Source organism: Hyla sarda, chromosome 5 (genome assembly GCF_029499605.1).
Source record: "Hyla sarda isolate aHylSar1 chromosome 5, aHylSar1.hap1, whole genome shotgun sequence".
NCBI lineage: Eukaryota > Metazoa > Chordata > Amphibia > Anura > Hylidae > Hyla > Hyla sarda.
The window spans coordinates 164,882,388-164,897,743 of record NC_079193.1 but is presented as its reverse complement, the minus strand read 5'-3'; the positions used below and the strand labels follow the sequence as shown (position 1 = coordinate 164,897,743).

The window sequence follows — 15,356 nt, the reverse complement described above, 5'->3', positions numbered from 1 at the left end:
GATAGATACCAGGAGGATGTCATACCTGGAGTGCCAAGGGACGAGCTGCTGTTTTCTCTGAAATGGATGGATTCAGCTATTGACTTTCTAAGGCCCCTTTCACACTACCGTTATGTTCCTGCATTCTGACATCCGTTATGTTCCTGCATTCTGACAGCAATGGATGAAATAACTAAATACAATGGATGATAACTGATGACCAATTTTGATGGACATTCTGTCAAAATAACGGACATGTGCCATCCGTTATCACCCGTTATAGTCCGTTATTTTAATTCCAGGTGACTTCCTGGTTGTGATGCTGTACAGAGCATGCTCAGTAGCAATAATAGATCATAACAGAACATAAAATAACTGATGTCATTTGTAAACATCAGTCACCCATAGACTTCAATGCACCGTCTTTTGTGCTGTCAAAAATAACGGATTTTTGTCATAACGGGACATAACAGATGCTAAAGGATGGTCAAAAAATCCTATTGACATGAATGGGATTTTTTGATGGCCGTTTTCAGGACTGACAGGAGTTCATGCTGGAGATTTTTACAGGAGGATAACGGTAGCCTGAAAGGGGCCTCACAGATGCTTCCATATCTCAAACTATATCGGCAGCTTGAATTATTTTCCTATCTACTGCAGGGAGAAAAGCAATTTCGGTCAAGCCTTTGATGGCGGCTAAAACTTTAAGAATAATTAGTGTGGCATTGAGTTTAACCCTCGGCGCCTGCATGGGGCAGAGTTGGCTGATATTATGGAGTACCTCTCTGACAAAAAGGGGGAAAGCTTCTCAGGCATTTGGAGGTTGTAATAGGAACCTTTTTTGAGGATGTTCTTCTCACAGATAGCATAAAAGTCAAGGTTGTTCCAACAGACAAGGCAGAGGAGGAAACAGAGAATCCCATGGGGTTTACTAGACTGAGCCAGCAAGGGAGTTCTGTTGCCAGGATAACTGTCGGAGGGCGGCTGACATTTTTGTTTTCAGCTTAGAAAACCAGTTCCAGATATATGGATCTTGTAAATGATAACAAACAGAAAGCTATACCGTTTTTGCATGCTCCTTGAGACCGATACATAGTGATTTTTAGGATACCATTAGACAAACTATTGTGTCTAGATACCACCACCTCTAATTCCTCAGTATGGGAGTCCTAATAGAAGTTCCTGTGTCTGCTCAAGATAATTCTTTCTTGTTTCCAAGCCATCAGGAAATTATTGTATTATTATAGAGGGGCACTAAGCATCTGAATCACTTTTTAGCAAAATGGCGCTTCAGAATGGAAGAAATTCTTTGTTATTTTGGTGTTGAATGATCTACAATATAGATATTTTTATGTGCCAATAGCCCAAGACTCTCACAGATAACAAAGAATTACTGTGTTTATTCAAGGGATGGTTAGACACCTCCAGTTTACAACTCTCTTTTTTGGCATCAGTACCACCCTCTTTGTGTTCACAAAGATCTTCTCTTCTATGACAGCATCTTTAATATTAAGAGGTATCTCTATAGTACCCTATCTAGAGGATTGGCTCTGATAAGCCAACTCTGTCACCACTATCCAAGACTAACTTCATCAGACTCTATCCCTACTCAGAGAGCTAGACTGGGAAAATCTGATTGTTCCTTCAACAGAGCTCATTCTCCTAGAATATCTGATAAACTCAGAAAATCTTCTTCCTCTGATGCATCCTTAGGAATTCGACAGGCTGTTATCCCTCTGCAGATAGCAAGAAGAGTACCTCTCAGAACAATATGCAGGGTTCTATACCTGAGGGATTTCTCACTAAAGACCATACGTTGGTCCAGGAGCCATCTTAGACCCCTCCAGTTAAAGTTTCTGTGAAGATAGAACAAGACTCAGGAGGGTTTGAACAAGCTGTGTCTCCTCTCTCTGACTGTGAGGCAGTCTCTAGATTGGTGGCAGGATCCTCCCAATGAGGGGTCCGTTGCTTCAATTCACTGGCATTATCTTACCTATGATGCATCCCAGCTAGACCCCAGAGGAAAGCACCATTCCCTCAAATGTCAGGAAACTAAGGGCAGCTTATCTTGTGCTTAATTACTTCCTTCCTCAGCAACAAACAACACTACGGCAGCAGATTACATGAATTGTCAGGTAGGGACAAGGTTGGCTCCTTTAATAAGAGGCTGCTCAAATTAGCCAACTGCCGGAATTCTTTGTCCTCCATCTCCATGCAACCTACATGCTCGGAGCTCTGAATGTTCTGGCTAACACGTTGAGAAGGGGCTGATGGTGCTGTAGAAGCGGTCTCTAAATCCTGTGGCCTTCTGAATTCACTGTGGTTTTTATTAAGACGCCAAGTCATTCTAGAGGTCCATCTACAAATGCAAATTATGAATGAAAAAAGGATTTAGACTGATGCAAACTACCTCTTCAGCTTTCTGTGGATCCTCCTACCTGTTCCAGCATGTTGGAATTCCTGCAGTCCAACTTGGACATGGGTCTAAGCCCTTCCACTAGGTGCATCTTGCTGCTTTATCTGCTTGTTTTGGGGTACACCATTCTTCGTGAAGAGGTTCATTAGGGCAGTCCGTAAGCTAAGGCATAAAGGAATAAATCATGTAGCCCCTTGGGACCTTACCTTAGTTCTTCAATCTCTCTGCCAGCAGCCCTTTGAACCCCTGGAAAAATGTTCCTTAGAAAATCTAACAAGAATACTGACTTTTCTTCTGGCCATTACCCCAGCAAAAAAAAGTGGGTGAACTGCAGGCCTTTACTATGTAGAGCCTTATATCTGTGTTTATATTGATCAAGTCATTTTAAGGTTTCTTCCTTACTTCTGACTTGAAGTTCCTTCTACTCAGACCATCATTAGGGTAATAGGTCTTCCATTTCAGCAGGATGATCCTTCTTCCGTTAGTGACACTCAGTAGAGCTGTCTAGATCTGGCACATATATTTCTTTATTTTTTATTTAAAACATATTTTTATTGGATTTTCAAGTAACTGAATAACAGACACATAAACAGTTCCCATAAATCCCACACAAGAGAACACCACACGAGGACAAAACCACAGACAATACCATTCACACACACACACACACACACCTAACCAGCCGTTCCTTATGAGTTTCTCAGCACCCATATAGCCATTTTAAGTAAGAGATGCACGCCGAGTCGGAGGATCCGTAGAGAAAGCTAGCAACAACCATGGAACCCAAACTTTGTCACATTTTTTCAGACACTTGATCTGGCACATATTTTAAAGGAAATCTGTCACCAGCGTCACTGCTGACACTGATGAGAACGGTACTTACCTTGTCTCCTTCAGTGGCGAAGATCTCCTGTAATCTTTTCAGTTAGCTTCAGCTCCGGGCCTGGGTGGAGTTTAGTGACGTCACGGCAGGTGTTCTCTAGCAGCAGAACCCAGCAGAAAGCAGCAGTGGTGACATCACTAAGCTCCGCCCATGCCCCAAGCCGGGTGCCCGGAGCTGGAGCTAACGGATAAGATTACCGGAGATCCCCTGCACGAAACGGGACCGGAGATCCCCTGCACGAAAAGGTAAGTACCGTTGTCATCAGTGTCACCTGCACTACCTGTCGGTACTGACAGATTAGTGCAGGTGACACGGGTGACAGATTTCCTTTAAATATTTATGTAGCTAAGGCGTCCTCCTTCGGTAAAGACAATAACCTCCTCCTCTGTATGGCTGATTCTAACGGGAAAAAAGTGTCCGAGATTTTCATAGCATTTTGGATTACAGAGACTATGGAGAAGGTTTATCAACACCTGTGTAGAGGAAGAGTGGTGCAGTTGCCCATTGCAACCGATCTTTGATGCCTCTAAAAACGTTTCTGTAGCAGAAGATCATCTCTATCCATATATTTGTATTGTGGCTTCATTGGCCTCTTCTTATACCTTCCATTTTCATTACAGAGATTTTAGTAAAAATGTTCAGAGGAGGTGACCTTTGGTCCATTGGCAGTCAGTGTCCCTCCTTAAGGGATTTCTATATCCCGCATGTGCTGCTAAATGAGGATGTATGGAAAGTGGTGATTTTGTAGAAAACCTAGTTTCCCTTATTCCATTTAGCAGCACAAGGCTCTCTCCCATATTATTTAGTTGGTTGTTAATACTTGTAAATTACACGATTGGGGTGGAGCGTGGGGCTTATAATATAGGCTCAGGCTTCATTCAATTAAAATCTACCTGTCATATCAGCTGACGGGGCAGAGAATTTTCCACATGTTGTGCTGCTGAATGGACTGAGGGAAGCAAGGATTACTACAAAACCAACACTTTTTGTTAGATCTGATATTCTGCACAAAACGCCTAAACTATACGTAATTATTTATAACTGTTAAAAAAAAAGTAGTCTATGATCTAGGTCTAAGTTAGGTCAAAACTTTTTCTTTTGGTTTGGTGTGACAACAAATAAAAGAAGTTGTTTTCTACATGTTTTAACAGGTATGAAGAAGGGGATTTTGAGAAAGCAGCAGAGCTTTATAAAAGAGCAATGGAAATCAAAGAAGCAGACACCTCTGTAGTAGGCACGAAGGCTCCCTCTGGCCATTCTTCTAGCGGAGGCGACACATACAGTCTCAGGAACACTTTACCAGTAAATGCATTTACGGAATAATATTAACTCTGATATATTCACACAATGTGGGCTCTAAAACTAGATGAAAACATGCCTGACCTCTATCATAGCTACCACAGATATAAAGAAATTCAGAGTAGATACAGCACCAAATAGCTGAGGACTCAGGCTGGTAGATGGAGCAAGACTTTATTTGCCATCCATGTGCACATGGATGGCAAATAAAGTCTTGCTCCATCTACCAGCCTGAGTCCTCAGCTATTTGGTGCTGTATCTACTCTGAATTTCTGTATGCCTTTCCGGGTTGGCATTCCCGGATGATCACCTGCACATGCTGATTTGATCGGTGCTGTCTCTCCTCTTCATCCATTACCACAGATATAAGCTATACACTATGCATCTCAGTTTCTATAATAAACCAAGCAAGGTCACAAGTGTCACAAATCATACTGTCCAATATTTTATTTAATGTTTTATTGGAGCCTTTTATGATAAGCAAGCCCTAAAGGGGTTTTCCCATAATCAAGACTTATCATATATCATAAAGAGTAGGGATCTGCCCCACAGATGATGGGTTCCATGACACAAAATTGAATGTAGCATTGGCTATAGGGGTAGAGCAGCCCTAAGACATCTTATCCCCTATCCACATCCCCTCCCATAGGCTTGCATTGAGGGGGCGGAGCGTGACGTCACGATACTCCGGCCCAGTGATCGTGATTCATCAGACCCAGAACAATGTTCGCTCCGGATGCGGATGATAGCGGGGTGCTGCATGAAAGATTGCAGGGGTCCCCAGTGGCTGGACCCCCACAATCAGGCATCTTATCCCCTATCCTTTGGATAGGGGATAAGATGTCTTAGGGCTGGAGTACCCCTTTAAGCATACATGCACTCTTTTCAGAATCTCTGCAAGTCTATAAAGTTTGAATTGAACAGAGGTGTGCAAGCTTGACTGCTGTCCCAACTCGGGAACATGGGACGTCTGTTCTCAAAGTTGGTTTTGGTACATGTCCAGTCAGACACTTATAATAATAGTATTGAGCAAACATATTTTGCAGCACTTTACAATTCTGAGTGTACATATACAAACCTTACAGAAATGCTCACTAAAAATCAAATCAAACCTATCACCTATCCTGTGCATTTATAATCCAGGTTCCTTATTCGTCAAACTATTACATTGTAAGTACTGGAAATAGATATTTGGGCCCTTAATCTGTACAAAGAACCCTTATACAATAAGGGTTAAAGGGGTTATCCAGGAAAAAAAAAATTTTTTTATATATCAACTGGCTCCAGAAAGTTAAACAGATTTGTAAATTACTTCTATAAAAAAATCTTAATCATTTCAGTACTTATGAGCTTCTGAAGTTGAGTTGTTCTTTTCTGTCTAAGTGCTCTCTGATGACACGTGTCTCGGGAACCGCCCAGTTTAGAAGATAATCCCCATAGCAAACCACTTCTAAACTGGGCGGTTCCCGAGACACGTCATCAGAGAGCACTTAGACAGAAAAGAACAACTCAACTTCAGAAGCTCATAAGTACTGAAAGGATTAAGATTTTTTTATAGAAGTAATTTACAAATCTGTGAATTTGGGTAGAAAAACAGACATGGTGCACATCTACAATCTTGTATAATGATCTGATTGCTTCTCAGCATAATATCAAAAACTAACAGGTTGTTAGTATACATTTTTGATCAAAAAGTACAAGCCCACTCGCCACGTCAAGGCCACCTATCCAGAGTGGGTCCCTAACGTCCCTAGCATAAAATGTCGCAGCACCGGGCGGCGACCACCGCGACACCAATGCCCACAGGGGGGAACGACCCACCGGCAGAGTGGCCCCAATGCCACTCAAACCAGTCTATGGGCCTCACCCCCCCGCAGACACGGCGCCACGGCAGCAACGGACGCCGCACAGCACCACACCAGTGTGAACAAGGTGTAATACTTTACTAGTCAGACTGGGAGGTAATAGTCAGACTGGGAGGCTGCTAGGAAAGAAATGGCCCATGTGTAGCTAACTACTACTTATATAGGGTTGGGCTGAGCTATTACACCTTGTTCACACTGGTGTGGTGCTGTGCGGTGTCCGTTGCTGCCGTGGCACCGTGTCTGCGGGGGGGGGGCGGTGCGGCCCATAGACTGGTTTGAGTGGCATTGGGTCCGCTCTGCCGGTGGGTCGTTCCCCCCTGTGGGCATTGGTGTCGCGGCGGTGGTGGTCGCCGCCCGGTGCTGCGCCATTTTATGCTAGGGACGTTAGGGACCCACTCTGGATAGGTGGCCTTGACGTGGCGAGTGGGCTTGTACTTTTTGATCAAAAATGTATACTAACAACCTGTTAGTTTTTGATATTATGCTGAGAAGCAATCAGATCATTATACAAGATTGTAGATGTGCACCATGTCTGTTTTTCTACCCGAATTCACACTGTGATTTACAAATCTGTTTAACTTTCTGGAGCCAGTTGATATATAAAAAAAACTTTTTTCCTGGATAACCCCTTTAAAAAAAACTATATACAATAACCCTTTCCATCATCCAGGGGAAAAGTACTGACAACTTTGTGTCCTTTAGTCCTTGTGTAAATCTAATCACCATATACATTAAAGGGGTTGTGCGCTGCCCTGCAGTTCGGGCTCCGCTCACAGCGTCCGGAAGTTCATTACTCCAAACGCTGTGTGCGGGCTTCCGTGTTCGCAGCCGCCGGGCGTGACGTCACGCCCAGCCCTTTCGTGACGTCACGCCCGCCCCCCTCTACCAAAGTCTATGGGAAGGGGGCGTGACAGCAGTCGCGCTCCCTTCCCATAGACTTTCGTTGATGGGGCGGGCGAGACGTCACGAAGGGGTCGGGCGTGACGTCACTCCCGGCGGCTGCGAACACGGAAGCCCGCACACAGCGTTTGGAGTAATGAACTTCCGGACGCTGTGAGTGGAACTCCGAACTCCAGGGCAGCACACAACCCCTTTAATATGTTCCCTCGCCTTACTGACACAGTGAATGTAGATGTCTTTGTGGGGAGTTTGGGCCTGCAGAATATTTTTATGACAACAGGCAAAAACTAGAAGCCCTGAAGGGCCTTATCCCAAAGGATAGGTGATAAGTGTCTCATTCTAGGGGGCCCACCGCTGGGACCCCCCACAATCTCCCGCATGACACCCTAGCTCTTTTCTTGAAAGGAGCTGTGTCGGCCAAAGCACAAAGCGATGGCCTACACGCCACCTCCATGCATCTCTATGGGAGAGCCGGATATACAGCGTTCATGGATCTCCGGCTCTTCCATAGAAATGCATGGAGGGGCGTATTGACAACTACTTAGTGCGTGGGTCCGCAGTCTCCTTGCACAGAGTGGAGATCGCTCCGTGAGATCTGGATGCCAGGCAGGAGATCACGGGGAGTCCCACTGATCAGATCCCCCCCCCCCCCCGATCAGACACTTATACCCTATCCTTTATATTAGTGAAAATATTGTCCTGCACTGCAGTACCCCTTTAAGTCCCTGTAACTTTAAACTATTGTTTTAAGATGAAATTACACTTCAAGCCATTGAATGTAACCGCCATGCTGCTGTCCCCACCTTCCCAGAAAAAAAATTGACGTGACAAATCCATTGATCATTGCATCTGGGGACCCCGAGGGGGAATATTTAAAGACTTGTGTTATTAGGGCTCTTTATTTTGCACCGCAAAGATTGTTAACTGCGTCTCATTTGCGGAAGTTTGTTTGGGCTTTTGAAAATTTGAATCAAATAGCACAAAAAGCAAATCATTTACACCAGGTATAATTGGTATTAGCTGTGACACTTTGTGTGCCAGAAAGTGGTGCTAAACCTTCGAAAATAGGCTGCTAATAGCACAAAAATCAGGTGCTAAATCAGGTGCTAAATATCTGAATATTTGGCGCTAATAGTGTGCGCCACATTTTAAGAAAATGTGGCGCAGCTAATGCAAAAAAAAGTGGTGCTAAATTCTTTGAATATCCCCCCGCCACCATTTACTAACAAGTACATTATTCATATTTTCCTTACATCTGTATAACAGCATTACATAAGGCAGTGTTTCCCAACCAGGGTGCCTCCAGGTGTTGCAAAACTACAATTCCTAGAATGCCTGGAGAGCCATAGGCTGCCAAAGGCTGTCCAGGCATACTGGGAGTTGTAGTTTGGCAACATCTGGAGGCACCCTGGTTGGGAAACACTGACATAAGGGAATAGCTAACCAGAGAAATAAGGATTAGCAAGGGACAGCTTTAGATAGGACTTAAAGGGGTACTCTGCTGTTCCAAACGCTGGAGCCGGTAGCTTGTGACGTCATAGCCCCGCCCCCTCATTATGTCACACCCTGCCCCCTCAATGCAAGTCTATGGGAGGGGGCGTGGCGGCTGTCACGCCCCCTCCCATAGACTTGCATTGAGGGGGCGGGGCGTGACGTCACAAGGTCCCGGCTCCAGTATTCAGAACAGTTTGTTCCAAACACTTAGCAGCGGAGTACCCCTTAAAAAGGACTGCAGATTAGTTTTTAGGGCACTAACTCACCAGCAACATTCCTGCAGAGTCACTTACCTCTTCACAGCTCAGCTGCATCCATGCATTTCATTACTGCAGCAGGGCCATTTGACCACCACTGAGACCACCAGAAAATGACATGCTCTAATGCAGTGGTTATCAACCTTTCTGGCGACTGTACCCCCCCAAAGGCTGAAAGTATGTCCCCGTTGTTTTTTTTTTTTTTTTGGGGGGGGGGGGGGGGGGGACGCGCAGACAAAAGGCATATTCACCTTTATACTAATGCATCCCCTTCCATCTTAATCCCCCTGTGCTATTATTCCCCCTCCATCTTAATCCCCTTGTGCCAATATTCCCCCCTCCCTCAGATCCCCATTATTATCCAATATGGCAAAAGGGAATTAAGATGGAGGGGGAATAATGGCACAAAGGGATTAAAATGGAGGGGGGAATAATCACCCCCCCTCCATCTTAATCTCTTGTGCCATTATTCCTCCCTGCCTCTGATCCTCTTGCGCCATTTCCCCCCCCCCCCCCCCCTCCATCTTTATCCCCTTGTGCAATTATTTCCCCTCCATCTTTATCCCCTTGTGCAATTATTCCCCCCTCCATCTTAATCCCCTTGCGCCATTCCTCCTTCCTCTGATCCCCTTTTGCCATATCGGATAATAATGGCACAAGGGGATTAATATGGAGGGGGGGAAATGGCAAAAGGGGATCAGAGGGAGTGGGGAATAATGACACAAGGGGATTAATATGGAGGGGGGGTTGATTATTCCCCCCCCCCCCTCCATATTAATCCCCTTGTGTTGTTATTCCCTCCTCCCTCTGATCCCCTTTTTCCATTTCCCCCCCCCCCCCCTCCATATTAATCCCCTTGTGCCATTATTATCCGATATGGCAAAAGGAGATCAGAGGAAGGAGGAATGGCGCAAGGGGATTAAGATGGAGGGGGGAAATGGCGCAAGAGATTATGATGGAAGGGGAGAGGGATAAAGGCGGAGGGGGGGATGAGGAGTAATAAAGCACAAGGCATTAAATAAGGCCATGTGCTTTATTACTCACCATCCCCCCCCCCTCCATCTTAATACCTTGTGCTCAGTCTCATACATCCCCCCTCTGGCCCATACAGTTGTTTTTAACCTGTTGTTTTACCTGGCGTCCTGCGGTCCACTGTGGTGTTCCTTCATGCAGCGCGTCCTGTCCGGCGGGGCCGCACTGACGTGTGACGTCCTCCTGCGCTGTGCGGCAAGTCCTCGCAACGTCAGGGGAGGTCACACGTCTCCCTGGAAACCACGCAGCTCACTTACAGTAGCCGCAGCTCGGGCGGCGCTACTGTAGAGTGAGCTGCTGCGGCTGTGCGCTGTCAAATACTGGCTTTCGCGTACCCCCGCTAAACCCGTGGTGTACCCAGAGTTGAGAAACCAGGCTCCAATGCAATTTTTCCCAACCAGCGTGCCTCCAGCTATCCGGGCATGGTGGGAGTTGTAGGTTTGCAACAGCTGGAGGCATACAAGTTGGAAAACTGCTCTTATGTATAGTTGGTAATCTTTTAGTTCACATGAAGTCATCCACACAGGACAAAGTCCTTCCAGTTCTCATGTGAGATTTTCAGTAGTCTTGAGGTCACCTGTTTTTCTGCTGTGATGCAGGGTTGGTGGATTAAATGGGCACTGCCAGATACAAAAACTTGTTATATGTTGTATATCATGACAAAATCTTAACCTCTCTAATATACTTCAAGAAATACAAGAAATTTGTATTCCCTTTTTATAGAAATCATGGCTTATAACATCATGGTTTTGTCCAAGCTGAAGCACAGGCATAGACAAAGTTCAGTAAGTGAGGGCTAGCACTCCTCTGTGCTCTCTCCTGTCTGATAGTACTCCTCTGTGCTCTCTCCTGTCTGATAGCACTCCACTGTGCTCTCTCCTGTCTGATAGGACTCCTCTGTGCTCTCTCCTGTCTGATAGGACTCCTCTGTGCTCTCTCCTGTCTGATAGCACTCCACTGTGCTCTCTCCTGTCTGATAGTACTCCTCTGGGCTCTCTCCTGTCTGATAGTACTCCTCTGGGCTCTCTCCTGTCTGATAGGACTCCTCTTTGCTCTCTCCTGTCTGATAGTACTCCTCTGTGCTCTCTCCTGTCTGATAGTATTCCTCTGTGCTCTCTCCTGTCGGATAGGACTCCTCTGTGCTCTCTCATGTCTAATAGGACTCCTCTGTACTCTCTCCTGTCTGATAGGACTCCTCTGTGCGCTCTCCTGTCTGATAGGACTCCTCTGTGCGCTCTCCTGTCTGATAGGACTCCTCTGTGCGCTCTCCTGTCTGATAGGACTCCTCTGTGCTCTCTCCTGTCTGACAGCACTCCTCTGTACACTCTCCTGTCTGATAGTACTCCTCTGTGCTCTCTCCTATCTGAGAGCACAGAGGAGTACTATCAGACAGGAGAGAGCACAGAGGAGTGCTAGCCCACCATCACTTACTAGACTTTGTCCATGCCTGTGCTTCAGCTTAGACAAAGCCATGATGTTATAAGCCATGATTTCTATAAAAAAGGGAATAAAATTTTCTTATGAAGTATATTAGAAAGGTTAATGTTTTGCCAAGATGTACAACATATAAGAAGTTTTTGCCCACTTAAAAGGGGTAAGATGTCCGGCCCCTGGGACCCCCCGCAATCTCTGTGCTGGCATTGCGTCGATCCGAACACGGTAGCTTGGGGCCTCAGTTTCCGTGACCTCACGCCATTCATGTCTATGGCTGGGGGCGTGATGGTTGTGTGCCAGCCGTCACGCTCCCTTCTATAGACATGAATGGATAGGGTGTGGCATGATGTCATGAATCAGAAGCCCCAAGCTTCCATGTTCTGAACACCACAATGCCGGTTTGGAGATTGCTGGGGATAGGGGATAAGATGTATAGGAACAGAGTAAGCAGTCCACAATGACAGGTGATCCCATGGTTGGCAAGGAAGCTTATACTGTGTCCCCTAATGAATCCACTCCTGGAAGTCAGAAAATCATCCTGGTAATTCTTCTTAGAAAGGTGTAGGGAAATATTTTTCACCTATGATTTGTTACAATATACTGAATGCAATGTCAAGCCTGGAAACTAGAGATGAGCGAACTTACAGTAAATTCGATTCTTTCACGAACTTCTCGGCTCTGCAGTTAATGACTTTTCCTGCATAAATTAGTTCAGCCTTCAGGTGCTCCCGTGGGCTGGAAAAGGTGGATACAGTCCTAGGATACTCTTTCCGGAGCACCGGAAAGCTGAACTAATTTATGCAGGAAAAGTCAGCAACCGCCGAGCCGAGAAGTTAGTGACGAATCGAATTTACTGTAAGTTCGCTCATCTCTACTGGAAACCTTTCTTATTTAAAGGGGTACTTCGATGGGAAACATTTTTTTTTCTAATCAACTGGTGCCAGAAAGTTAAACAGATTTGTAAATTACTTCTATTTAAAAATCTTAATCCTTCCAGTACTTATCAGCTGCTGTATGAATTTCTTTTCTGTCTGATCACAGTGCTCTCTGCTGACACCTCTGTCCATGTCAGGAACTGTCCAGAGCAGGAGCAAATCCCCATAGCAAACCTATCCTGCTCCTGACAGTTGCTGAGTACCACTTTAAAGTAGATAGGTTCAAAATTCTGCTCTGATTTTTCTTGCGGTTGGTTTATCATATACTTTGATATAGAGCTCAAAATAAGCCCATAGCAACCAGATTGTCCTTTTCAAAAATGAAAGAAGCGATCTTATTGGTTGCTATGGACAACTGGTCGACTTTTCCTTTGCACAAGTTATGATGAATCTTCCCCAATGTGATTACCTGCAGCCTTTACTAGAGGGATTATAGGAATTTACTGTCTACTTTATTTATTATAGCTGCAGAATGGGGTTCAGAGCTGTATATACAAACTTCCATGGTATTAACATTGTATTTTAGTATGTGAATTTCTTACAAAAACAGAGTAGTAATATACATATAATAATGTTTAGGGATGAAATAATGGTATAAATATATTTAAAAAAAAAATTATTAATAAAAAAACACATGCAAATTACCCCCCTTGTATGAAGATGTTTACACTGTTATAAACACAAAAGGAGTGCCCTGTTTAGTAGAGCTGTTCCACTCCTCTATAACCAGTATTCAGAGGTACTGCTATAAAAGCAAATGTGATTTAAAACAAAAAAGAAAAAAATTCCATATACTTGAAACAAGAGACAGATTTTAATGTTCTTATGAAGCTGCAACTTTTTAAGGCTTCTGAAAAGCTTTTATATACTATTTTGTATGCTACATTATATTTATTAATAGCAAAATTATGATTTGGTTGTTCCATGGTAAATCAAAAACACATTGTATTATTTAACAGTTCACTATGGAGTTTCTTTTATATAAGCCTTATAATTAAAGTTTTTATATTAAAGAGCTGTTCATTGTTTCCTTTGACAAACATTTTAATATTGAGTTGCCTTCTACTTTGTTCTGACAGATATCTACTGGGAAACCAAGTAGCATTTAAACGGGTAGTCCAATCTTACGAACATATGCCCAAATGGTGGGAGTCCAAGACCTCCTCTGATTAGCATGTTATCATTTATCCTGTGGATAGACAATAACTTCTTAAGATGGGAATACCCCTTTTCAGTTGGGTCTCCAAATTCTTTGATATTAAATGGGGTACTCCTCCCCTAAACATCTTATCCCCTATCCAAAGAATAGGGGATAAGATGTCTGTCAGTGTTCGTGATGTCACGCCATGCCCCTCCATTCATTTCTATGGGAGGGGTGTGACAGCTAGTACAGCAGTCACGCCCCCTCCTATAGACATGAATGGAGCAAGCATGATGGTGGTGGTCGCCCTTCATGCAGCACGAAGCAGAGTTCACTCTCTGCTTTGGATTATGGAGTGCCACACCGGAGATCGGACGGCTCCCCCGCAATCAGACATCTTATGCCCTATCCTTTGGATAGGTAATAAGATATTTAGGGGAAGACTACCCCTTTAAATGGGCACTTTTACATGTTTTACATCTAGATACTTCATAAGAAAATGTTATTTCCTTTCTATAGAAATCATGGCTTATAAAATCATGGCTTTATCCAAGCTGAAGCACAAGCATGGACAAAGTCCAGTAAGTGAGGGTGGGTTAGCACTCCTCTGTGCTGTCTGATAGGACAGAAGAGAGCACAGATGAGTCATATGAGACAGGCGAGAGCACAGAGGAGTGCTATCAGAGAGGAGAGAGCACAGAGGAGTCCTATCAGAGAGGAGAGAGCACAGAGGAGTGCTATCAGACAGGAGAGAGCACAGAGGAGTGCTATCAGACAGGAGAGAGCACAGAGGAGTGCTATCAGACAGGAGAGAGCACAGAGAAGTACTATCAGACAGGAGAGAGCACAGAGAAGTATTATCAGACAGGAGAGAGCACAGAGAAGTACTATCAGACAGGAGAGAGCACAGAGAGGTGCCATGATGAAAAAAAAAGAAATAACATTTTCTTATGACTTATATTAGAAAGGTTAATGTTTTGCCAAGATGTACAACATATAACAAGTTTTTGAATCTGTTTTTGAATAGTCATTGCTATGGGTTCCTTACCAAGCAGTATGAGCTTGGTAAGTATTAATGTACTAAAATGACAACCTCATCTTATTGACACCAGTTAAAAAATATAAAAAGGTTTACTAGACAGGCCATTTAAACATTTAATATATTTATCTATATATATAAAACTCAACGTGTGTGTGTGTGTGTGTGTATGTATGTGTGTGTGTGTGTATGTGTGTGTGTATGTATGTGTGTATGTTCCAGCATCACGTCCAAACGGCTAAAGATATTAACATGAAACTTGGCACACACGTTACTAATATGTCAACAACAAACATAGGATATGTGATTTAACCCTTACTCACCCCCATTTGCCAGGGGCGGGGTTTATGTTTAAAGTCCCATACAAGTCTATGGGAAATAAATGTTACTGCATAACTTCCAAACGGCTGGAGATATTTCCATAATACTTGGTCATGTTACTTATATAGTAACTAATATAGGATAGTTAATTTAACCCTTAACTACCCCCATTTGTGAGGGTCAGGGTTTTTGTTTAAAGTCCCATGCAAATCAATGGGAAATGTATGTTCCCACATAACTTCCGTACGGCTGGAGATATTTCAATAACTGGTACACATATTACATGTCGGGATAGGAGGATGGGAAAGGAGGTCGGGAAAGGAGGACGGGAAAGGAGGTCGGGATAGGAGGTCGGGATATG

General features: G+C 44.1%; 1 protein-coding gene and 1 long non-coding RNA gene across 4 annotated transcripts in view; one reads left to right on the top strand and one right to left on the bottom strand.

Moving 5' to 3' along the window:
* NPHP3 (nephrocystin 3) overlaps positions 1-15,356 on the top strand; it is a 118,405-nt gene that overhangs the window by 102,685 nt on the left and 364 nt on the right. For all 3 annotated transcript variants that reach the window (XM_056520628.1, XM_056520627.1, XM_056520629.1), the window contains exon 28: positions 4,430-4,580. In XM_056520628.1, the coding sequence (XP_056376603.1) occupies positions 4,430-4,580 (151 nt within the window). The remainder of the gene's footprint in view (positions 1-4,429; positions 4,581-15,356) is intronic.
* LOC130273584 (uncharacterized) lies at positions 2,128-3,378 on the bottom strand. The gene is made up of 3 exons (XR_008844052.1): positions 3,279-3,378; positions 2,418-2,557; positions 2,128-2,338 (listed from the first exon to the last, which is right to left on the bottom strand). It is a non-coding gene; the product is annotated as an uncharacterized LOC130273584 (long non-coding RNA).